The 26,119-nt window shown below is 41.6% G+C and overlaps 1 protein-coding gene across 1 annotated transcript in view; it reads right to left on the reverse strand.

Annotated features, from left to right (window-relative positions):
• Positions 1–25,245, reverse strand: part of f2 (coagulation factor II (thrombin)) — a 116,447-nt gene extending 91,202 nt beyond the window's left edge. Inside the window, exons 1-5 of the mRNA XM_072591813.1 lie at positions 25,116–25,245; positions 13,522–13,682; positions 11,791–11,815; positions 10,972–11,031; positions 3,490–3,595 (exon numbers count right to left, since the gene is read on the reverse strand). Coding sequence (XP_072447914.1) covers positions 3,490–3,595; positions 10,972–11,031; positions 11,791–11,815; positions 13,522–13,682; positions 25,116–25,191 — 428 coding nt within the window. The 5' untranslated portion in view covers positions 25,192–25,245. The remainder of the gene's footprint in view (positions 1–3,489; positions 3,596–10,971; positions 11,032–11,790; positions 11,816–13,521; positions 13,683–25,115) is intronic.
• Between the last annotated feature and the right edge of the window lie 874 nt (positions 25,246–26,119).

A 26,119-nucleotide genomic window follows, 5' to 3' on the forward strand; every position in this document is an offset into this window, starting at 1 on the left:
CCCTATTCATGAACTTATCCAGCTATCATTTAAATGTTGTAACTGTATCCACATCCACCACTTCCTCTGGAAGTTCATTCCACATGCAAATCATTCATTGTGCAAAAAGGTTGCCTCTCATATCTTTTTAAATCTTTCTCCTCTCACCTGACAAATATGCCCCTTAGTTTTGATCTCTACCAACCCTCCCAATGCCCCACCCCCCAGGGGAAAAGACCTTTGTCATTCACCTTATCTATGCCCCTTGTGATTTTATAAACCTCAATAAGGTCATCTTTCAACCTCCTAAGGTCCAGGTAGTTGAGAGACCTCCCTCTCCTTGCTACTAACTGGGTGAGTTAGAGAGTTTAGGGAGCAGTTCAGAGTCAACTATGTTGGTGTGGAATTTAAATCACTTGTAGGACTGAAGATTTCCTTCTCTAGAGGGTATTAAGTTAACTGGTTGGGTTTTGCTAATAACCTGACAACTGCACAGTCATTTGTTTCAAAGAACAAAAGAACAAAGAAAATTATAGAGCAGGAACAGGCCCTTTGGCCTTCCAAGCCTGCGCCGACCCAGATCCTCTATCTAAACCTGTTGCCTATTTTCTAAGGATCTCTATCCCTCTGCTCCCTGCCCATTCATGTTTCAGTCTAGATACATCTTAAACGATGCTATCATGCCCACCTCTACCACCTCCACTGGCAACGTGTTCCAGACACCCTCTGCGTAAAGAACTTTTCATGCATAACTCCCATAAACCTTTCCCCTCTCACTTTGAACTCATGACCCCTAGTAACTGAGTCCCCCACTCTGGGAAAAAGTTTCTTGCTATCCACCTTGTGTCTACCTCTCATGAATTTGTAGACCTCAATCAGGCTCCCCCCCCCCCCCCCCCCCCCCCTCCCGCCGCCCCCAACCTCTGTCTAACTAATGAAAATAATCCTAATTTACTCAACCTCTCTTCATAGCTAGCACCCTCCATACCAAGCAACATCCTAGTGAACCCTCTCTGCACCCTGTCCAAAGCATTCCTTTTGATAATGTGGCAAGCAGAACTGTACGCAGTATTCCAGATGTGGCCGAACCAAAGTCTTGTACAATTGTAACATGACCTGCTAACTCTTGTACTCAATACCCCATCCGATGAAGGAAAGCATGCTGTATGCCTTCTTGACTATTCTATTGACCTGCGTTGCCACCTTCAGAGAACAATGGACCTGAACATCCAGATCTCTCTCTGCAAATCAATTTTCCCCAGGACATTTCCATTTAGCATATAGTTCGCTCTTGAATTGGATCTTCCAAAATGCATCACCTCGCATTTCCCCAGATTGAACTCCATCCGCCATTTCTCTGCCCAACTCTCCAATCTATCTATTTTCTATGACAGTCCCCTTCACTATCTCCTACTCCACCAATCTTAGTGTCATCTGCAAACTTGCTAATCAGACCATCTATACCTTCCTCCTTCCCTCATCAATCAGCTTTATCACTCCCTCAAAGAATTCTATTAAGTTGGTAAGACATGACCTTCCCTGCACAAAATCATATTGTCTATCACTGATAAGCCCATTTTCTTCCAAATGGGAATAGATCCTATCCCTTAGTATCTTCTCCAGCAGCTTCCCTACCAATGATGTCAGACTCACTGGTCTATAATTTCCTGGATTGTCCCTGCTACCCTTCTTAAACAAGGGGATAACATTAGCAATTCTCCAGTCCTCTGGGACCTCAGCTGTGTTCAAGGATGCTGCAAAGATATCTGATAAGGCCTCAGCTATTTCCTCTCACACTTCCGTCAGTAACCTGGGATAGAGCCCACCCAGACTTGGGGACATGTCTACTTTAGTGCCTTTTAGAATACTCAACATTTCCTCCCTCGCTATGCTGAATTGACCTAGGGTAATCAAACATATATCCCTAACCTCAACACCCGTCATGTCCCCCTCCTTAGAGGAAGTGACAAAGTTGATTGATGAGGGAAGGGCTGTAGATGCAAAGTACTCATTAAGAATCACACCCATTTTCTCAGACTCCACGCATAACTTTCCTCCTTTGTCCTTGAGTGGGCCAACCCTTTCTCTAGTTACCCTCTTGCTCCTTCTGTATGAATAAAAGGCTTCAGAATTTTCCTTAATCCTGTTTGCTAAAGATATCACATGATCCCTTTTAGCCTTCTTCATTCCTTATTTCAGATTGATCCTACATTCCCAATATTCTTCCAAAGCTTTGTCTGTGTTCTGTCGCCTGGACCTTATGTATGCTTCCTTTTTCCTCTTAGCTAGTCTCACAATTTCACCTGTGGTTCCCTAATCTCGCCATTTCTAACCCTCACTTTCACAAGAACATGTCTCTCCTGCACTCTCATCAAACTCTCTTTAAAAGCCTCTCACATATCAAATGTGAATTTACCTTCAAACAGCTGTGCCCCATCTATGTTTCCCAGCTCCTGCTGAATTTTGGTATCGTTGGCCTTCCCCCAGTTTAGCACTCTTCCTTTAGGACCACTCTTGTCTTTGATCATGCGTATTCTAAACGTTATGGAATTGTGATCACTATTCCCAAAGTAACACCCTACTGAAACTTCAACCACTTGTCCAGGCTCATTCCCCAACACCAGGTCCAGTATGGCCCCTTCCCAAGTTGGAATATTTACATACTGCTCCAGAAAACCCTCCTGGATGGTCCTTACAAATTCTGCTCCATCTAGACCTATAACACTAAGTGTTATTCCTGAAGAAGGGCTTATGCCTGAAACGTCGATTCTCCTGCTGCTTGGATGCTGCCTGACCTGCTGCACTTTTCCAGCAACACATTTTTCAACTAAGTGAGTCCCAGTCAATGTTGGGAAAATTAAAATCTTCTATCACCACCATCCTGTTGTCCCTATATCTTTCCATAATCTGTTTACATATTTGTACCTCTATCTCACACTCGCTGTTGGGAGGCCTGTAGTGCAGCCCCAAAACTGTTACTGCACCCTTCCTATTTCTGAGCTCTGCCCATATTGCCTTATTGCCGAGTCCTCCATAGTGCCCTCTTCAGGACAGCTGTAATATCTTTTCTGTCCAGTAATGCAATTACTCCAGCCCTTTTACCTCCCTCTCTATCCCACCTGAAGCATTGATATTTAGTTGCTAATCATGCCCTTACCTCAACCAAGTCTCAGTAACAGCAATAACATCATATTCCCAGGTACTAATCCAAGCCCTCAGTGTATCTGCTTTACCTACTACACTTCTTACATTACAACAAGTTCACCTGAGACGACCAGTTCCTTTGCGTTCATCATCTGCTCCTCACCCACTCTTCCCCTTAGTCACACTGACTTAATTATCAAGTTCCTTACAGACTTTAGTTACTACCTCCTTACTGTCTACTAGATGACACCTTTTTACGTGTACAGATTTTATAAATAGTGAATTCAGCTATCATGACAGGACATAGAATCAGAGAGCTTTTTAGTAGCTGCTCATTGAGCTGATGAAGGTGCCTCAGTCACTTACTTTGATTTGTGTGGAAAGTTGCTCGACCAATTCTGACACGATCTTCCAGACATAGTTATCGAAGCGTTGCCCTTGTAATGGGAGCCAATCCCCACATAGCATTCTCCTGAACAAGAGACACAGAATTTCATGTCTATCATGCTTTCCTTTCTTACTAATAGACCGAATAGTAATTCAACCAATTGGCTGCCATACTGGTGACGACTGAGGTTCGAAGACTTCAGTTTAGAAGCAGAGGCTCATTTTGATCTACATTTTGTTGTGATGTGGAGATGCCAGTGTTGGATTCGAGTGGACAAAGTCAGAAGTCACACAACATCAGGTTATAGTCCAACAGGTTTATTTGAGATTGCAAGCTTTTGAAGTGCTGCTCCTTCATCAGGTGAAACACATTTTGTTGAGCAGAGACATCTCAAATTGTTTTCAAGAGTTTTCAAGGTTTTTCAAGAACACATCACTAAGGTTCATGATGTTGTGTTCAACTGAGAAGCACTTGCACCCATTTATTTTGGACTGGAGGGAAGTATACAGTGGTTTTCCATTGAATCACTGTTTTTCTTGATATTATTAATGATCTAGACACTGGGCACATAGAGTAGAACTTCAAAGTTTGCAGATGATGCAAAACTTAAAAAGCCAATATGAAGTGTGAGAAGAATACATGCAAAGGTTGGTGGTTTAGGCACTGAATCCAGAGAAGTGTGAAGTGAGATTCTGGCTGAAAAAATGAAAAGAGGCAATATAAAAGAAAGGGTATAATTCTAAAAGGGCTTCAAGTTTAAATGCGTGCAGAGCATTGACAGCTACAGCTCATAGAGGCATAGAATCATACGGTATGGAAACAGACTCTTCAGTCCAGCTCATCCATGCCGACCAAGTTTCCCAAACTAAACTAGTCCTATTTGGCCCAAAGCCCTTTCCTATTCATGTCCAAATGTCTTTTAAATGTTGTAACTGTACCTGTAGCTACCATTTCTTCTGGCAGTTCATTTCATACATACACCATGCTCTGTGTAAAGTTGCCTCTTAGGTCCTTTTTAAATCTTTCCCTTTTCACTTTATATCTATGCATCCTAGTTTACAACTCCCCTACCCTTTGCCATTCACTTTATCTATGCCTCTCATGATTTTATGAACCTCGATAAGGTCACCCCTCCATTCCCTACACTCCAGAGAAAAAAAATCACAGCCTATCCAATCCCTCCTTATAACTCAAACCCTCCAGTTCCAGAAGCATCCTTGTAAATCTTTTTTGCATCCTTTCCAATTTAATAACATCCTTTCTATATCAGGTTAACTGGAATTGTACACAGTACTGCAAAAGTGTTCTGTATAGCCACATCTCCTACACTCAATGCTCTGACCAACCCTGCACAGCCACAACTCCCTGCAGTACTAATATGTCAGCTCACTACACTGCTCGCGGAGGTAGTTACCAACATCCTCTTTAAGTGGGGGGAACTTTAAGCCAATGGTAGAAAGAAACCACTACCCACTGTAACTAGAGTCTCTTGTAGTTAACAAGATATAGTTTATTGCAGGTTGCTGGTCAGCTAGAGATTCTGTTGACTTTGAAGACAGTGATTTTGGGGAGGACTGAATGTGAGGTTCAGTCCTTAAAAATTCTAAGCTGCTCTGCCCATAAAACAATGAGACATCATTGGTCAGAGTACTGAGTACAGGAGTTGGGAGGTCATGTTGTGGCTGCACAGGACATTGGTTAGGACACTTTTGAAATATTGTGTGCAATTCTGGTCTCCTTCCTATTGAAGGATGTTGTGAAATTTGAAAGGGTCCAGAAAAGATTTACAAGGATGTTGGAGGATTTGAGCTATAGGGAGAAGTTGAATAGGCTGGGCTATTTTCCTTGGAATGCTGGAGGCTCAGGGAAAGTCTCTTCCCTGGGGTGGGGGAGTCTAGAACTAGAGGGCATAGGCTTAGGGTGAGAGGGGAAAGATATAAAAGAGACCTAAGAAGCAACTTTTTCTGGATGTAGGTTTGCTTGCTGAGCTGGAAGGTTCATTTTCAGACATTTCGTCACTATACTAGGTAATATCTTCGGTGAGCCTCCAGCCAAAGCATTGCTGACGATTCCTGCTTTCTATTTATATGTTTGGCTTTCTTTGGGTTGGTGTTGTCATTTCCTGTGGTGATGGCATTTCCTATGGTGATGTCATTTACTGTTCTTTTTCTCAGGGAATGGTAAATCGGGTCCAAGTCAACATGTTCATTGATAGAGTTCTGGTTGGAATGCCATGCTTCTAGGAATTCTCATGTGTGTCTCTGTTTGGCTTGTCCTAGGATGGATGTGTTATCCCAGTCAAAGTGATGTCCTTTCTCATCCATATGTAAGAATATTAGTGACAGTGGGTCTCTAATATCCTTACATACGGATGCGGAAGGACATCATTTTGTCTGGGACATCACATCCATCCTAGGACAAGTCAAACAGAGATACGCACATGAATTCCTTGAAGCATGGATTTCCAACCAGAATTCCATCAGCAAACACATTGACTTGGACCCGATTCAACACACCCTGAGAAAAAAACTAGGAAATGTCATCACTACAGGAAATGACATCATCGACCCAAAGAAAACCAAACATATAAATAGAAAGCAGGAGTCATCAGCAATGCTTCATCGGAGGCTCACTGAAGATGTTATCTAGTATGGTGACAAAACGTCAGCAAATGAACCTTCCAGTTAAGTGAATAAACCTACATCCAGAACCTCAACCTGAGCTACAAATCTTCTCAAAACTGGCTTGGCAACGTTTTCACGCTGAAGGTGGTGCGTGTATGGAATGAGCTGCCAGAGGAAGTGGTGGAGGCTGGTACAATTGCAACATTTAAAAGGTATCTAGACGGGTATATGAATAGGAAGGGTTTGGAGGGATATGGGCTGGGTGCTGGCAGGTGGGACTAGATTGGGTTGGGATATCTGGTCAGCATGGACGAATTGGACCAAAGGGTCTGTTTCCGTGCTGTACATCTCTATGACTCCATGACTCCATAACTCCTGCACTCAATGCTCTGACCAACAAAGGCAAATGTGTCAAATGTCTTCTTCACACCCTGTCTAGCTGTGATGCCCACTTTCAAGGATTTATGTACCTGAATCCCTCAGTCTTTCTGTCCAACAATGTTCCACAGGCCCTGTGGAAGTCCTACCCTGGTTTGTCTTACCAAACTGCAACACTTCGCATTTATCTAAATTAAACTCTATCTGCCCCACTCCTCAATCTATTGGCCTAACTGATCAAGATTCTGGATTAGTGGTGCTGGAAGAGCATAGCAGTTCAGGCAGCATCCAAGTAGCTTCGAAATTGACGTTTCGGGCAAAAGCCCTTCATCAGGCCGCTCCCTCACCACCAGACGCCTGGAGGAAGAATGCCTCATCTTCCGCCTCGGAACACTTCAACCCCAGGGCATCAATGTGGACTTCAACAGTTTCCTCATTTCCCCTTCCCCCACCTCACCCTAGTTCTAAACTTCCAGCTCAGTAACTGTCCCCATGACTTGTCCAGACTTGTCCTACCTGCCTATCACCTTTTCCACCTATCCACTCCACCCTCTCCTCCTTGACCTATCACCTTCTCCCCACCCCCACCCTCCTCCAGCTTATCTCTCCACGCTTCAGGCTCACTGCCTTTAAAAACAAAAAAAAGCTTTTATTCCTGATGAAGGGCTTTTGCCCGAAACGTCGATTTCGAAGCTACTTGGATGCTGCCTGAACTGCTGTGCTCTTCCAGCACCACTAATCCAGAACCTGGTTTCCAGCATCTGCAGTCATTGTTTTTACCTAACTGATCAAGATCCCGTTGTACTCTGAAATAACCTTCTTCATTATCCACTATACTGTCCCATTTTAATGTCACCCGCAAATGTCCTATATTCTCACTAAAATAATTGATATAAGTGACAAAGTGGGTAGTGTCCGAGGTTTCTAATTGAAAGCAAAGTACAAAAGCAAGGGAGTATTATACAACATTGATTTGATGTCAACTGGAATATTATATCCAATTCTTGAATATTTTTGAAAGATGTTAAGGTTTTAGAGGGATGTATAAAATAATTATACAAATGGTTGTAGGAACTTCAGTAGAGTGGATAGATGAGTGTAGCTGGGGTGGTCTCTTCAGAGAAGGTTGACAAGAGATTCAGCAGAAGTGCTGAAAATCATGAGAGTTCCAGAAAGAATAGATGGATAGAGATTGTTCCCATTGGTCGAAGAACTGACAACCAGATGACACTGATTTAAAGTAGCAAAAACTCGACGTCAAGATAAGATTTATTTTAAAAGCAGAATGTTGCTCAGACTGTAGTGGAGGATCAATTGTGAGATTCAAAAAGATGTTTAATAGGTAGAAGAAGAGAAAAAGAAATTCTGGATTACAGAAAAAGGCAGGGAAATGGAACCAGCAGCATGGCTTAAAGGCCTCAATCCAGGCTGGGGAGGTGATGGTGTATTGGTAATGTCAATGGGTTAGTAATCCAGAATAGGTAAAAACAATGACTGCAGATGCTGGAAATCAGAGTTTAGATTAGAGAGGTGCTGGAAAAGCACAGCAATTCAGGCAGCATCCAAGGAGCAGTAAAATTACTGCTCCTTGGATGCTGCCTGAATTGCTGTGCTTTTCCAGCACCTCTCTGATCTAATAATCCAGAATCTCAGGCCACTGTTCTGAGGTTTTGTATTTGAATCCCACCCTGGCAGATACTGCAAACTGAATTCAATCGATATCTAGAATTAAAAAGCTAACCTAATGAAAGCCACTGTCAGTGTCATCAAAACCCATCTGGCTCAGGGAAGGCAATCTGCTGTCTTTACCTGATCTGGCCTATGTTTGACTCCAGACAGACATTAACATGGTTGATTTTTAACTGCGCTCTGGGCAATTACAGATGGGCAATAATAGCTCACCTCGTCAGATGCCAATATTCCAGGAATGAATAGAACAAAAAATTGTTCTATGATTTTATATAAAAGTATTTCAGGTAGTATATTTGCACAAAATTCCAAATTAACATTGCAGGGCAATGGCCATTAATCAGATTAAAAGATGTTGTGAGTGTTAGAAGCAACCCTGGTTTTATTTCTGCTTAACAGTTGTTAATTTCTTCCAACTTCAAATTCTTCTGAATTGTTATCACCTGAAACATTAGTTTTGTTTGTTACTCCATGGTAACTGCTGAATGTTTCTTGTGGTTTCTGTTACCAATTTCAGATTTCCAACATCCACAGTGTTCTCTTATTGTGTAAAGTATGTTTGTGTGGCTGTTAAATAGTTACAATCCATACATTCGAAAGGAATTGGTGTTGAAGGCTCAGATATACACCCTGGGAAAATGATGCCACCATGGAGACTGGCACAAGATACTGGAACCTGCGCAGGGCACGATCGGTTGAATGGCCTCTTTCTGTGCTCTGATCCTGTGGATATGCTGAAAATGCCAAAAGAGGTTGGGAATCTCAAAGTCCTGACCCCAAACCCATGCTGTCTCATTTTTACCAGGGATGGAGTTTGAGGTCAGGTTGTCATTCACGTATGCACAGTTTCCGGATATAGATGGCTATTTAAATGATTGGGTACGTCTTTTGAAATGAGATTTTGGAGCCTCTGGTGCCTGGAACTCAGAGTGTGGAGATTAGCCCAGGTAAGGAGCAGCTCTGTGCCCAGTCCATTTAAGTTGGATAGCTAGAGTAGCCCTTTTGGAGAGCTGAATCACTTTTGAGGATATTATGACAATGTAAATTTTAAAACATTAATAACTTCATGGATGGATATAAACAGCAATGACTCTTCATGGAATAAACTGTTTCTCAAATTGAAAGGGACAAGGAGAAGCTGTTCGAAATAAATTAAAGGCAACTTGCTTATTAGCCATCTCTGGATAGAAGGAGTTAAAGGAACATAATTTTGGAGAATTTTTAACCTCTACTGATTTTGATTGGTGACTTGACAACTTTGCCAGTGCCAGCTTGTTGGAATTGTCTGACTGGTCAAGATCTATCAAGATGTGTTGACCAATGAACAAGTGTTGACCTGTCAAAAAACTTCAAGAAGTTCAAGATTTGCCAACCTGTCAAAAAGTATTAACAAGTATCATGATCTGTCTACGTATCAAGCAGTGTACTTAGGAATGAAAGTGTTTTTTTTAAAAAAAGGAGTGTACTCTGCAGTTTAGAAATTAAAGGAATATTTTTCCTTCAATGCGCATGAATACTGCAGATACTCAATTGGTTGGCATGGTAGGTGTATAAGGGGCTATAGGCGAGGGGTAGAGGGCACTAGGTTGGCATAATTGAACATGGGGACTCCAGTGGAGATAAGGGGAAATAAAGGGGAACTAAGATGAAGAATAGTTTTATATTTCTCTTCTTTTGGTGGTAAGGTACTTGTCTGGATCTGGTCCTGGGACATGTTCGGTGGAGGTAAGACACCCTTTCAGGAGAATCAAGGGACTACTTCGGTGAAGAATAGTACTCTTTGGGATTGTGAAAAGGAACACTTACGTGTAAGAAGTGTATAAATTCACTGGCACTGGCAAAGCTGTCAAGTCACCAACCAAAATCAATGGAGTTAAAATATAACGGTAGCCAGATCAGAGTGCCAGTTAACATGAGAGAGAAAGTGAAGACTGCAGATGCTGGAGATCAGAATGAAAAGGAGTGGAACTGGAAAAGCAGAGCACGTCAGGCATCATACGAGGAGCAGGAGGATCGACATTTCGGGCATAAGCCTTTCATCAGGAATGATGGGCTTTTGCCCGAAATGTCAATTCTACTGTTCACATAAGGCCACTACAGAATTTGTGCTGCATAACTGATTTCCGATCTATTTCTTTTATAGAGGAATGCCTATTAATGGACGGATCCAACTGATTATTGAATGAAAGTGTTTGATGACCCAAGGGATCAAACACCTAAGTGAAATATTTGTTTACATAAAGGATTAATTGCAACAATTTCAACTTGTTTTTTTGCATCAATATGATTTTTCTTTAATAGTGACATCATCAATAAACTGATTACTTTTTAAATCAGCGTACCTCCTGAGTGATGCCCATGCTAGGTAAATTGGCATTGGAGAAGGAGGGGCAAAGGTTGATCAGTGGCAGCTATGCACAGGGCCATGTCCACCCTCAATTGAAAATCTGAAGTGCATGCAGCCATTTTAAAATCTCTGTAGCCAAGGTTTCTTCCATCACTGCGTGCCCAAACCAGGAACATAATTCAGTGATGAAGAGTTTTAAATTGTTTGACGTAGTTGAATGTCAGTGGCAGGTCTTCACTTCCTTATGTACTGTGGTAACACATAGCATGGGAGGGGGTAGAAGGAGGAGAGAGAACAATGTCTGATGCAGCAAAAACTAATTGAAAAAGATATGAAAATACCATGTTAAATTAGCATTAAGTGAGTGCATTACTCTCACAACCTAGTTTTTTTAGACAAAATTGCATGCTATCAATTCTTACCATCCAGACATTTGTTCAGATAATCCGGAGGGGAAGTGCCTTCTCTGTCACCAACACATGCTGGAAATGAAAGCATACACTAACATTAGACACAACTATGTCATGTATTGGTGTGAATATCAGAACAGGGGGTGAATAGAAAAGGTTATCATCAGTCAGGCAATCTCGATTAATAATCTAGAGAATGTCAGTTCAGGTTCCACCACAGAGATTGAGAAAGAACTGGACTTTGATATCAGTTAAACTGACCACAAAACTGTTAAATTATAACTAAAATACAACTGGTTTGCAAAAGTCGTTTAGGAAAGGAAACCTGATGTCTATCCTACATGTGACTCTGGTATCATATTGTATGGTCCATGGTTCATTCTTAGCTGCCCTCTGAAGGTGCTCAACAAACCCCTCTGCTCTATCAAACTGCTAGAAAGTGTAACAACAGATATTGCCTATCCAACAGTATTGTGCTAACACCTTCACTGTATGAACATCAGAATTCAATAAGAATTACTACCAATCTTTCAGTGAAACATAGAAATGGACAATAGGCTGTGTTGTCAGCAATGGCTGAGAATGCAATGAAAACACAAATATGTCTCTAATGGTCCAAAATCTATAATATTCAGATTATACATTCCAAGTACAAGTGACCAATTGTTTCCTATCATAGAAACGCAGAGAAGTCTACAGCAGACCAGCTGCCATCTTTAAGTAGTTGAGAGAAGGAGAAGCAGGGGGAGAGGGATGGCAATCTATGATGCAGAAAATCTTTACGAAAAGAGAAGGAAATGACATGCAAGAATTAGGAGCAGAGTTTCTTACCATCATAACTGTCCCAAAATTTATCCTGAGAAAGAGAAAACAATTATTAATAAATAGCATGCTGTAATAGAGAATATTGAGAGAATTTGATTTAAATATATTAATTTTAATATATTTAATATATAGTGTGAAAGCAGGCCATTCAGCCCATACTGACCCTCTAAAGAGCATCCTACTCAAACTGACAGCCCACAACCCTGCATTTTCCATGGCTAATCAACTGCACATACCTGGGCACTGTGGACAATTTAGCATGGTCAAACCACCTAACTTGCATATCTTTGGACTGAGGGAGGAAACCAGAGCATCCAGAGTAAACCCGTGTAGACACAGGCGGAATGTGCGAACTCTACACAGACTGGAATCGAACCTGAATCTCTGGCATTGTGAGGCAACAGTGCTAACCACAGTTCAGATAGTCAACTAGCTTCAATTTTTTCTCAATTTGCTGAGATGAAGAATTTACGGGTTGAGGAGGACATGCATGTATCCAAACCTTCTCACCATGGCAGGGAGGGGCGTCCTTTTCCGATCTGGGCTGAAGGCTTAAATGAGTTTGATGTTCAATTGCAGAGGAAGGGAGCAATCTGTTTTTTTATGTCTGCATGCGAGTTTGTCAATACTGTCAGAGCTATATTTTGAAAGTGCTTTGAGTTTGTCACATGTTAACATATATAATATTATCAATGTGAGACTGGATGGTATAATTAGAGGTTAAATTGGATAATCAGTTAAAAATGATTATGGGAATCATGAAGCATTTGTTAAATGTAGCGAGGCAGCACTGCAAAGAATTTCTGCCTGCTCAGTTGAATAGGCTCTGCATTCAGTGAGCCATCATTGCACTGTGTATTGGCAGTGTCAGTTAAGGGGACCAAAACCACAACTTCTTTGGGCACGATAAAGCTAATTTGCACCTCTTAAAGGAGAGCTGCATTGTGTCTGGAACAGTTGCTCAAAGTTTTGCAGAAAGGGAACAATGAGAATAGTACTTAATGTGGGAGAAGGTAGGGTCCAATCTCTTTGGACTCTGCACCTCTCTGCCTGGGTAAGATGCTGGGAATTAGGAGGGGAGTTACTTTGGCCATAGGAGGCCTTGAGACACATAATGAAAAGACAGTGAAAGCATTTAACTATGGAGGTCAGCACCTGAGAACCCAATGCAGTGTCGCAGAAGTTCAATGACCTGATGTGAATCCAAAGTTAGTGAAGGGAATGCCAAAGGGTGGGGCTTGTAATTAATTAAGCTGGTTCGGTGAGATATAGCAAGAGATTTCACTGGTCCTCATGTAGAGAAACCTTCCCTAAAACTTGGTGAAAGAGCCCCTTGGCGCTATAATACTCATTAATATTTTGCTTTACTCATGAAAACTATTCATTACTACTTTGCTTTCCTTAGGATGACATTTTGAATGCCCCCACTGTCAAGAAACATTTGGTGCTTTGATGAATGTTCAATCAATACAACTAAAGGCATCTGGATGGGTAAATGAATCGGAAGGGTTTAGCGGTATATGGGCCAAGTGCTGGCAAATGGGACTAGATTAAGTTCGGATATCTGGTCGGTAAGGATGGGTTGAACCGAATGATCTGTTTCCGTGATGTATATCTCTATGACTCCATGAATCTATGACTTAAAACCTCACTTGAACACGACATCACTTCCATTACTGCAATACAACTGATAATTATACTTTCTGAATCGAGGCAATTTTTGGTCTTGTTCCTTACTGTTTCCTGGTCATCCTCAAACACTTCACGGGCTTCCTCATGATTACAGTACTCCTCAATACATTCTCGCTCTAAATTTCCGGTTTTCATCTCTTCAAAGAAGTTGTAGGCTCGCCGAATTCGGTTCAATACAGAGAATGCTTCCTGGTTGTCAAGGAACACTAAAGAAAGTGAATAGTGCACTATGAAACAAATAAATAACATGGGACACATAACAGATAGAAAGAAGAAATAAACCCACATGAAAGTTTAGTTGATAGGTCTGCATTGGTGATCAGGGATGGAGAGGGCTTCACGTGGAAATATACTACTGATACTAGAACCGGCAGACAAGCCCTGACATCCAGAACTATTCAACAAATCTGTCTGTGAGGGAAACATTTCCATTTGAAAGCATTTACTCACAGGTATACTGAATAAATCCTTTAGTCCCTCTTAAAGGTAACTTTGCATGTTTATTTCATGGTTCCCCAACTTTCAGCTGTGCTCAAAGTTTGGGAGATTTGTAGCTCGGGTACAGCTGTGCTCTCCTGTGCTTTTCCTGTGAGGAGACAAGCAGCAGATACCGTGAGTACCTGATGTGCTCCTGGCATTCTCTCACTGTCCAAGGAAATTGTTGGTTAATTGGTTTCTTGCTCCTGCCTGGAGATTGCCATCTGGCACACAATCTGGTCCTGGACGAGGCACTCAGAGGCAGGAAAATGTCAGGAAGCCAGCCTGTCATGCTTTTTAATAGGTTTTCCTGCCCAACCCCTCTCTCAGCCCATTCCAAATGACTCATTAGAAACCCCCACCGTAGTTCTCTCATGTGTGACTTCGGCTATTACTTTTTATCCTGGGGTATTGAAAAGTTAGTGTTTCATTGTAAAAGAGTAATTACTTAAATCCGATTTGTTAACTTCCCTATTTTACAATTGTTTGCATTTCAAAATACTTCATTGGGTGTACAGCATTTGGGATAGCCAGAAACTGTAACAGGTACTTCATAAATGCAAGAGTCAAGAGTTTGGTGCTGGAAAAGCACAGCAGGTCAGGCAGCATCTAAGGAGCAGGAAACCCAATGTTTCGGGCAAAAGCCTGAAACGTCGATTTTTCCTGCTCCTCAGATGCTGCCTGACCTGCTGTGCTTTTCCAGCACCAAACTCTTGACTCTGATCTCCAGCATTTGCAGTCCTCACTTTTGACTAGATAAATGCAAGTCATATCTTTCTTTTCAGAGGGGATTCTTAATCAGAGATCATAAAGGGGCAATCTTTATAAGAGTTAGAAAATAACACAGCAACTGTCTCCTGGCCACAGAAGCAGAAACCATAATTAAATACATCTGACAATGAGTAAACACAATGATTCTCCTCGTAATTGCTCTTTTTGTGCCCAGCTATGTAATGTGTAGATGATCCATAGTTTTCGTTTTAGTTTTAGTTTAGAGCAACTTGAAAAACAGTTTTTATTGTCATAACCTCACATAATCTAACTAGACTGACATTTGGAATCAGAATCTTAGTTACAAAACGTACAGCATAGATTTCCTGTAATAACCAAGATCAATTGTTCAATGAAAAACATCAATAAATGATTTAGTTCAAGGACATTTAACAACCAGTAAAATTATACAACTGTTGGAAGTCAATATGGAGGATAACTTGCATTATTGACACCCAATGTCGAGGTCAGAAGCAGCTGATGTAAAGTCTTCTGTGCTTCAATGATGCTTCATAGAAAAGGATTCTCAAATGCAAAAGTGCAAGAAGTACTTTCTCCACAGCAGGTTTCCTTGGGGATGGCTAATCAGCATCAATATATTGCAAACTCTAGATAGTACTGATGCCCTAAAGACTTTTCTAATGCCTCTCTAGAATAAGCAAACAGAAGAGGATTCCTCCCAATGCACCAGGATCTCTGAATGACAGTTTCCATTTGTTAAATCATTGTTCAAATCCAGTCCATCGGTTCCCAGTAATGATGGAATCAAGCCTAAGCGGTGAAATTACAGCTGAAATCCAGCATCCAGCTCTGTGTCCACCACTTCCCTGCCACTATTAAAATGGCTTACATATAAACATTGATTTACAAAATTTACAAAAACAAATCTCTTGTACATTAAAAACTTTTATGTGGCATTTTGTTGAATGCTTTCTGGGAATCCATCTTCTGGATCCATGGGCCTAGCAGTTACATCCTCAAAGAAACAGATTAATGAAACATGATTTCTCCCTTGTTTGATGAAGCTATAATTTTCTAAGTTCATTATTAAGTCTTCCATTAAAATAGAAATACTACACTAACCTGGCAATTGATATCAGGCAAATTAGTCTGTCATTCGCTGTTGTGTCTCCTCTTTGTGAATAGCAGAGTTACATTTACTAACTTCCAATCTGTTGCAGAATGTAGGAAAATTTAGAAAGTTGTAACCATCCACCATCACGGCAGCTCATTCAATTGAAAACTTAGAATGTGGGCTATCAGGAGAGAAGGAGCTGAGGAAATTTGATTGGGGGAGGATAATCAAGTACTCATGGTGGCTGTGGGAAAGAGAGAGAGAGTGCATCAGGTTCTCATGGAGGTAACTGATACTTGCAGAAAGACTGGGTAGCCAGTTATGGAGTCATAATCATAGAGCACGGAAACAGACAATTGGGCCCAACGCAAACATGCCGACGGGTATCCAAAACTGACCTCGTCCCATTTTTCTGTATTTGGCCCACATCCCTCTGAACCTTTCCTATTAATGTACCTGTGCAAATGTCTTTTAAATGTTGTAATTGTACCTGTCTCACACCATCCTCTGTGTAAAAAGAATACCCTTCAGGTCCTTTTAAATCTTTCCCCTCTTACCTTAAACCTGCCCTTCAGTTTTGGACTCCCCTAGCTGGACTCATCCTCTCCATGCCTTTCATATTTGATAAAACTCCATAAGAGTCACCCCATAGCCTCCTAGACTCCAGGGAAAAAATTCCCAGTCCATCCAGCTTCTCCTTATAACTCAAACGCTCTATTCCCAGTAACATCCTTGTAAATTTTTTCTATCCCTTTTCTAGTGAAAAAGCATTTTCCCATAGCAGGGAGACCAGAAGTACATTCTTCTAAAAGAAACCTCATCAATTCCTGCACTGTCACAACATGATATCCTAACTCCTATACTCAATGCTCTGCCAAATGCCTTCTTCACGACCTTGCAACACCACTTTCAAGGAACTATGAACTCGCATACCTGGGTCCCTATGTTCAACAATACTCCCCAGGGCCTGACCCTACTTTGATTCTTACACTTTTCATCAGTCCATTCACTTCAAGACTTATCAAAGTGATTTTCAATCTGCATAGAAATATATTAAGGACAGCTCTAACTAAGCTGTGGCAGCACCTTTCCTTTGCATGCCAGCAAATAGTTTAAACCTCAACTAAAAACAACATACTGTGGATGTTGGATAGTCTGAAATAAAAACAGGAAGTGCTGGGAAAGCTCAGCATCTGGGAAAAGCAACAGAGTTAACGTTTTGAGCCCGATGTGATTCTTCTTCAGAGAGCTGGCAGTGATGTGACAGACTGAATGAATGGTCTCATGTAATGTAACCCATTCCAGATTTATCGTAAAAGATTTCCATCTTAAAGTTGTTTGCAATCTTTCTTAAAAGTCTATTGCATTTTTGTTATTCTTGATTTTCCTCACATGGCCTCAAGGAAGATGCATGACGAGATGTTGAAGCAGCTTTGTGCCTGCTTCACCTGACATAGTTATTGTTGCCCTCTAACAAACTATTGTTACATCTTTATTCCTCATTGGTCCTCTCTGTTCAACAGGCTCTCACAATCACAGGGATTAAAAGGATTTCATACCACATCATGCAGTATGGAATAAGGTTCTCCAAGGCAAAGATGACCACATTCATCTAGGGTGTTTGATAGGGTTTCAGTAGTTAGGAAGGTCGGTGAAGGTTTGGGCCAATTTGTGTGCAGAAGCTCCCCCTACACATAGGAAAGGATATTGCAGATGATTACATTTTGGAACAAATTGCTTGTTCAGTATGTCATTTTCTTGTGTTTTGTCTCTGCTTATGAAATGCGTTTGCTTTCAATGGAAGCTGCATTGGTTATTATTTGGTTGCACTGGATACAGAAATGCTGGGTGAGCTTCTCTCAGAACTTAAAGTCAATGCTGAAATTTCAAAGTTTGGCTGTCATTGGGTGCATACAACCCTTACGTTGAGTACCATGGGAAAGACGCCAGACCAACACTCTCTGTAAAGATTCATTTTGGTCAACAAAGGTCAGGCATTCTATCCACATGATCTTGTAGTCCTTACATGACAATTCAGTTGTGACATTCATGTGAATGCTTGGTCTACCAGTTCAGGTGAGCACCTCAGTGTCTGGTAAAATTCCAAAAGCAATTTGAGTGGAAGTGTTAAAGATTCTAGAAAAGATGTTGGTACATTGTCCAAATCTTACATATGTAGAGGAGAGTAGGCAGGGCTATTGCTTCACAGATTTCAATTTAATGGCAAACTTTTTCCTCTTCATTCCCAGTCTGATGGGCAATGTCTGTCGGGAAGCAACATTTGTGTATCCAAAGTTTGCATGGAGACAGTCCCGACAGTGTGCTGCCAAGACAAATGAACATATGCACGGCTAACAGGTCCTGTTCAAGGACAGAAACCTCAGATTTGGGATACAGCATTCCAGGACCAGGCTGGTGTAGGACTTCAGTTTCCTTTATATTGGTTGTAAGGCCCAAAGTTGTCATGTAATTAGAGAAAAAGTCACTTTTACAATGCATGCCTAGCTCTGAACCAGCAGTTTAAGACTCAAATTTCTCATGTCAAGCTGAATGTGAAATCTGATCATGTTATGATCATTCTTACCTGGGGGATTGTTTAAATGAGGTCATTAATTAATCCTGTCTCATTACAATCACATAGTCTAAAATAACCTCTTCCCTGTTTGATCCCAGAGCATTTTGCTTAAAGAAACTGTCCACAATACACTCTCAACAGCCGTGCTACATTTGGCAATTTGTCAAGTATCTTTCTTAAGTCACAACTACTTCTTGACTCTTACAAATTGTTTCTTTCCTTTTTTATTTATCTTTGCCAAAACTGATTCTTTATCTTGATCTTCTGAACCAAGATAATTTTTCACTATTTACTGATCTCATCCTGAAGAGCCATTCCCTTTCCTTTTTTCCTATGTCCAAGTCCAACATGTCAAATTCAGCTCCCAGTCTCTATCATTTTGCAACCATGTCTCTAAAGGTTGACACATTATACTCAATTCTTTAGCTTTGTGCTCCATCAAATACTTCATCTTTATAGAATCCAGGCTTGGCTGATAGGTAGCAAGTGCCAGGAAATGACCCCCTCCAATAAGAGAGAAATACCATCTTTCCTTGATATTCAAGTGGCCATATAAATCCTGCAGTTGCAAGAGAAGGTCGGAGACTAAGAATGATTCACCGGGTAGCACACCTCCTGTATTGTCTCAATGCCTTTTGAACATCTACAAGGCACAAATCAAAAGTGTGATAGAATACTGGCAATATATATATTCTTCTGAAGAGGAATGGTTGGGCAGATGAATTCAGACCTACCTGGAAGGTGAAATGTATGGAAATTAAGATGAAGCAGAAAAGAACTGTACTTATGTCAGGTGGATGATATAATTGAGAATCAGGTTAAAAATAGAATGTTCAGAGTGGTATTGATAGAACAAGTAAGAGCCAAAAGGAGTGGCAGCCAACAAAGATGAATTTGAATGTTTTGTGTAGGTATATAAATAGTAACGAAAAAGGTGGAAACATGAGGAGTGAGGTTAATTAGAGATCAAAAAGAAGATTTACACATGGAAGTGGAGAGAATCACTGACATACCAAACCTATACTTTACATTTGTCTTTATTATGGAAGAAGGTGCTCCCAATGTCATGAAAAAGGAGCCAGTTCAGGCACTTGAAGCTATTAAAATTGAAATGGAGGAAATTTTGGCTGCCTATACTTAAAAGTGATAAGTACCAGTACCAATATTTTTTATTCATTCATTCACAGGATAAGGGTGTCGCTGGCTAGGCAGCATTTATTCCCCATCCCTAATTGCCCAGAGGACAGTTAAGAGTCAACTGCACTGTTGTGGGTCTGAACACACATGTAGGCCAGTTCAGGTAAGAATGGCAGCTTCCTTCCCTGAAGGACATTAGTGACATAGATGGGTTTTTCCAACCATCCACAATGGATTCATGATCATCATTAAACCCTTAATTCCAGATTTTTATTGAATTCAAATTCCACTGTCTGCCATGGCAGGATTCAAACCCAGGTCCACAAACCATAATCTGGGTCTCTAGATTAATAATCCAGCGATAATATCACTACACCTTTGCCTCCCATCTGAACATACTGAGGGAAGTAAAAGAAGAAATATTGGAGACCGTCACTATAATTTTTCAATCTTGCTTAGAATTGGGAGAGGTACCAGAGAGCTGGAGAATTGCAAATAGTTTGAAAAACAGTGCAAAGGCAACTAAATTCCAGATACTTTAGCCTGTGTGCTGGACAAGCTTTTGGAAACAATAGCTGAGGACAAAATTAATAGTCATTTATACATACATGGGATAGTTAAGGAAATCTAGCTTCGAACTGATAAAGGTGAATTGTATTTAAACAACTTGCTTAGGTTTATTTGAGATACAGAGAGTTGAGGGTTATGCTGTCCGTGTGGGCTGCATAGATTTCCAAAAAGCATTTGATGAGATCCCACTCCTGTCACAAAGCTGGTCCTTTTTTCTAAAAGCTGTTCCTTTTCTCAAGGATACTGTGTCCTTGGATTTTTTCAGAGGGTTTTGTCGACCACCTTGGCTCCAAATTGACTGGTTTGGTACAGAGATGAAAGACGTTTTTGTTCATACCTAAACAGATGAGACTTTAGGTCAAAGCTTTTATGTTTTTAGAAGTAAACTGTATAAGTCAAGGGGGGCATGGCCAGCTTTCTAGCTCAGCAGTTCAGTTCAGTTCAGAACTTTAGTTAGGAGTTCAGCAATGGAGCTGTGTGGAAACAGGCTGCTAAACTCTCTCTCCTTCTGTCCTTCTAACTTCGACTTGTAAGCCTTTGTTTCATTTTTACTGTGTTTAAGGTGTTTGTTTATTTCAACCTGTATCTCGCATTCCACTCTTTGAGGCACATATTCAACCCTAATCTTGTTTACCTTAGTCCAATTTGCTCATGATTTAGGTAAAGTTTTAGAGATTATATGCTCTTAGTTCTGCTTCTTAATTTAGACCCTAACTGTTTATACTCCCTCCCATGATACTCAAGTGAACGGTTCCCCATTCACTCCAGGTTCCTCTGTAGCCCCAAGAAGGTGTCATTAACTGTGGAATCAGTCAGGCAGCACATTCTCTGGGTCCATGCTCTCAGCTGTAAAGAACTATCTCTAACCCTTTATGATACTGTTATCTATTACAACTGCACTCCTTTTAACTCCCTCCACTTAAATATAGATCTACTGTTGTCAGTTTGTTCATCCTCCCTACAGATCGTACTCTCATCCAGGAGAAAGTAGAACTGCAGATGCTGGAAATCAGAGTCGAAATGTGTGGCGCTGGAAAAGTACAGCAGGTCAGGCAACATCTGAGGAGCAGAAGTGTCGGCATTTCAGGCATGAGCGTCATCAGGAGTTCCTCTATCCTCATCCACACAAACTACAAGAACATCAAACTTGTGGATTGTGGGCATGGAAGCTTCTCTGTTGCAACCTTCTGGATCCTTGTACATGCCTTATAATCACACTCTTATAACTTTGGGCCCATATCTAAGGAAGGAAGTGTTGGCGTTGGAAAGAGTTCAGTGGAATTTTACAAGCTGATCCTGGGGATGAAGGGCTTGCTGGATGAGGACTTTGGGTCTGTAGTCGATGGTGTTTAGAAGAATGTCGAGGGATATAGGATTAAAACTTATTTTGAGGCCTGGATAAAACGGACGGGGAGAAGATGTTTCCACTTGTAGGGGAGACTGGGACTAGAGGGCAGCCTGAGAATGAGATGACCATTTAAAACTGAAACGAGGAGGAATTTCTTCAGCGAGAGCTTGCTGAACCTGTGGAACTCATTGCTGCAGAGGGCTGTGGCGGCCAAGTCATTGAGTGTATTTAAGACCAAGGTTCTTGATTAGTAAGGGGATGAAGTGTAATTGGGAGAAGTCTGGAGAACAGGATTAAGAAACATATCAGCCATGATTGAAGGGGAGAGCAGACTTGATGGCCTAATTCTGTGTCTATATCTTATAGAGTCATAGAGATGTACAGCATGGAAACAGACCCTTCGGTGTAACCCGTCCATGCCGACCAGTTTTCCCAACCCAATCTAGTCCCACCTGCCAGCACCCGGCCCATATCCCTCCAAACCCTTCCTACTCATATACCCATCCAAATGCGTCTTAAGTGTTGCAATTGTACCAGCCTCCACCACTTCTTCTGGCAGCTCATTCCACACACGTACCACCCTCTGCGTGAAAAAGTTGCCCCTTAGTAGTCTTAAGATCATGCTCTCCTGTCTTTGTCCAGAGATCAAATCTGAATAATCTCCCTGGCTTTTCCTGGAATGAAGAACAGAATCATGTGGAGGTGGCAGGGCTCTCAGACACAATTAGGTCTCACGTGTGGAGTTCCACTGTCAGGAGTCAGCCACAGCCTGGTGGCATTGTGGTACTCAGCAGCACCACTGAAGAGATGGTGGCTATTGCTGGTACTGCACTTACCTGAGGCCTTGGATTGAGGAGGGACACAAGATACAATTGACAAATCTGGCTTGACTTTTTCTGGGAGATGGTAGTCAATGTGAAGTCACAGAAAGCCTGTGGTGTGGCACAAGGGGTTTCAAAGAGATGAAAACACACTGTGATCCCTATCAAACTCATTACTGGGTCCATTTCATCCAGCTTTAAAGCTCTAACTTAAATTCTCTCCAATTCACACCATAGTTCCACCCTTTAAAACAAAATCAGACAGGACTAAATCCATCACTTTAAGATTCAACTTATTTCTTGCTAGTGCCTTATGTAGATTTGAAGATAGGTAAAAGATCAGTCCTGACAGAGCTCCTCAGGATCTCACTACTTCATGGGCAAAACTTCCTATTCTGAGCATTCCTGGGTTAATGCTCTGGGATAGAATTTGGATTCAGTGAGTAAAACTAGTCTCAGTTAAGATCATTACTAAATTATCAACAGTTGTTGATTCATAATCTCCCAGGAAAAGAAATCTGTCATCCTTAACTATATGTGATTCCAGATCCACCGTAATTAGCTTGCCTTTGAAATGGCCTAGCAAGCCACTCAATACAGGGATGCAATGCTAGGAACGAGGGCCAGGTCAATGTCATGCAGTATGTGATTCTGGATTGGGGCTGCTAACCTGCCCCAAACAGGGAGCCCTGCTGACAGATATAAACAGGAGATTCATAGAGTCGCCTCTCTCTGGGAACTTGCTCTGAGCTGGTTAGTCAGAGCCCATATACTTTACAAATAACTTGGTGATTACCGGCCTCTGTGCAGTTATAGCCATGGGTAATGAGAAGAAAATTTGCTTGTAACAATCGCCTTTGAGTTGGGGTAAGCATTTCTGTCATCATGCCTTGGGAAGTTTGACTCATGTGACCTTACCATTGAAGAGACAGAAATAGCTACCTAGAGGCTGGTATACCATCACTAAGTCACCCTTCATTTACATGTGCACAGTACATGAGCTCTGACCAATCAGCTAAGAGTCAGTTCCTAGAAGAAGGAGACTCTCTGAATCTCCTGTTTCTATTTGTCAGCCAGAGCTCCCTGATTGGGGCTAGTTTATCTGGGCAATCAAGGACATCCCCAATGAGATCCACCTGGCCCTCATTCCAATCATCACATTCCTCCTCCCACAAAGTCTGAGGATGTAGACCTGTTCTTTTTTATTGTAGCTTCACCTGTGACGTTTTCGCCCCAGGTCCTGTTCCTCTGACTTGAACATGGGCGGCATGTACTGGACCGTAGTCCATCACTTGAGCCTGGAGTATCTCAGGAGAGTTTCCTTCTCTTCTTCAGGCAGTAATGGTATCAAGAATGCATCCATCTCATCTCTGGGATACCTTTAACGCTTGGTGGAAGGGGAGAACCCATGGTTTCTGACAACCATTCAAGCTGTTCTGAGGGGCCGGGTATGTTTTGCTCCTGCCCTGTTTGAGAGGAAGCACTTTCATGTGATCCACATGTTTGTTCAGTGTTGCCTTACCTACCTGAACTTTGTATGTAAATAGCCTCACGTCAATGTCACCTCATGCCCATTTCTGTGGTTTCAACACCAAACTTCGTCCCTTGAAGTAATCTGTCTCTCTTGGAGAAGATATGTGGCTGGCACTGGCGTTCCTACTGCTGCTTCAGGGCCAATTAAGAATGGGCTACAAATAGTTTGTCAGAGACATCCACATCCAATTTTTTTAAAACACCCTTCTACACAGAGAAACTTGAGAATTCAACATTGCAGCTCTATATAAACTGGCAATAAAATAGAATTTAATTAATTGCCCCGAGGATAAGGACCTATAGTGGAAAGTTGAAAAACACAAAGAAATGCTTCCAGTTTCTGCCTGAATTCAAATTCCATGAAGATTGGTATTTTTCCTGGCACCCACTCCCTCCCAACTTGAATCAGCTTCTGCCCAGAAAGATAAAGAGGGGAGACCTTGATAGTCAGTAAAGCTAATTCAATTCAATTTGCGAAAGCAGGAAAAACAGTTTCTCCACCAAAAATCCCATGATAATCAGACTCTTTTTCCTCCACCATGAAATAAAAGCCCACTGGGATCAACCTCTGCCCCCTCTCCACCAAAGATTTAACTCAGAGCCCAGTCCCATTAGGTTAATGAACTGTGACCTGTAGATGATGAACAGCAGAAGCTAATGTCCCGGATTCAGCAATGATTGTCCAGCACAGTCTCTGGCTTTGCTCCCAGCCCTGCTCGTTGGGAATTGTAGAGGGACGAAATCCCTTGAGTTGCGGATAACTATTGTGGAGATGATGTCATGGATGACTCAGCTATCTGCCAGTTCCACATGCTCAAGATGCAACACAACAAATGGTTTACCATTTTTCTTTTTATTCCATTTAATTAATTAGCTTTCAAGTTTAAAAATATTGCTCGATTATTCTCTGTCCTTATGTAATGAAGTTTAATTAGTTAATTTTTCTAAATGTAATAAATACTTCTATCTCCTCAGTACTGTTTTAAACTGTCAAGAAAATTAATCTAAACAATGGTTAGAGTAAGAGGAATAAAATCTTCAAAAACACCATCTGAAGCTTACATACTGTACCTAAGGTGTGGTGCATAAAAGCAAAATTAAACATCAGATGGTGTTTGACCAAAACTGCGTACCACTGAACGTACCCTCTTCCCTTTTGTGTTCTAGCCACTTCTCAAGGCTCCTTACTGGGTTTCAACCCTTCCTTTCCTGCCTACTGTTAAATTACAAACACTGAAATTAAACTTTCTATCTGGATCCCAACCTTCCACGGCCCAATTATAACATCCCATACACATTCAAATTTAGTTTAACAAAAATCATCATACGTACCATTGTCAGTCAAGCAAAGCTGGATAATAGAAAGGATTAAAAACTGCACAACCAGAGAGTGTCTGATTAGCTCCATGTTTGCTAACTCCTGATGGCAGACTGATGGACGGGCTGGAAAAAAACACTCTGCTTAATGGTACACCAAGATCAGCAGAGAGCAGATTGCAGCACTGAGAGGTCATATTGCTCAAGCAAGCAAGCTTCTCTCTGTTCCAGGCCAGAGAACTGACAACAAAGTTCTGTTTGACATTTAGCAGAGGAGGAAGAAAGAGCTTGCATTTATATAGCACCCTCATGACTCAGGAAGTGTGTTTTTAGGACAACCAAGACCTTTTGAAGTACAGTATAGTCACTGATTTAAAACTACTCAGCAGCCAGGATGCGGCAACCTTCCATGTTCTGTTTAATGGGTGCCAGTTAATGGATAAATATTGACCAGGAAGACTCTGCCAAGAAATTATTTATATGTGCAACTGGAAGAAAGTGAGGACTATAGATGTTTGAGATCAGAGCTGAAAGATTTGTTGCTGGAAAAGCACACTAGGTCAGGCAGCATCTGAAGAGCAGGAGAATTGACGTTTTGGGCATAAGCTCTTCATCAGGAATGAGGATTGTGGGCCAAGAGGGATGAGAGATAAGCCCTCCCACTTCCTCCAGACCAAAGCAGTAGCCATGCCAGCAATGCCTGCCTCTTCGTCAGGTATGTGGAACAGTCCATCTTCAACAGCTACACCAGCTCCATTCCCCACCTTTTCCTCCCTACAGCACCATCTTGTGCTTTCACGAGGAGGTTGAAAAGTTTATCAACTTTGCTAACACGTTCCACCCCAACCTTAAGTTCACCTGGATCACGTCGGAAACCTCCCTCCCCTTCCTGGACTTGTCCATCTCCATTTCTAATGACCAACTCAACACAGACATCCACAACAAACCCGACTCCCACAGCTACCTGGACTACACTTCCTCCCACCCTGACTCCTATAAAAACACTATCCCTTATTCCC

The sequence above is a fragment of the Chiloscyllium punctatum genome, chromosome 22 (genome assembly GCF_047496795.1).
Source record: "Chiloscyllium punctatum isolate Juve2018m chromosome 22, sChiPun1.3, whole genome shotgun sequence".
In the NCBI taxonomy this organism is placed as follows: Eukaryota; Metazoa; Chordata; class Chondrichthyes; order Orectolobiformes; family Hemiscylliidae; genus Chiloscyllium; species Chiloscyllium punctatum.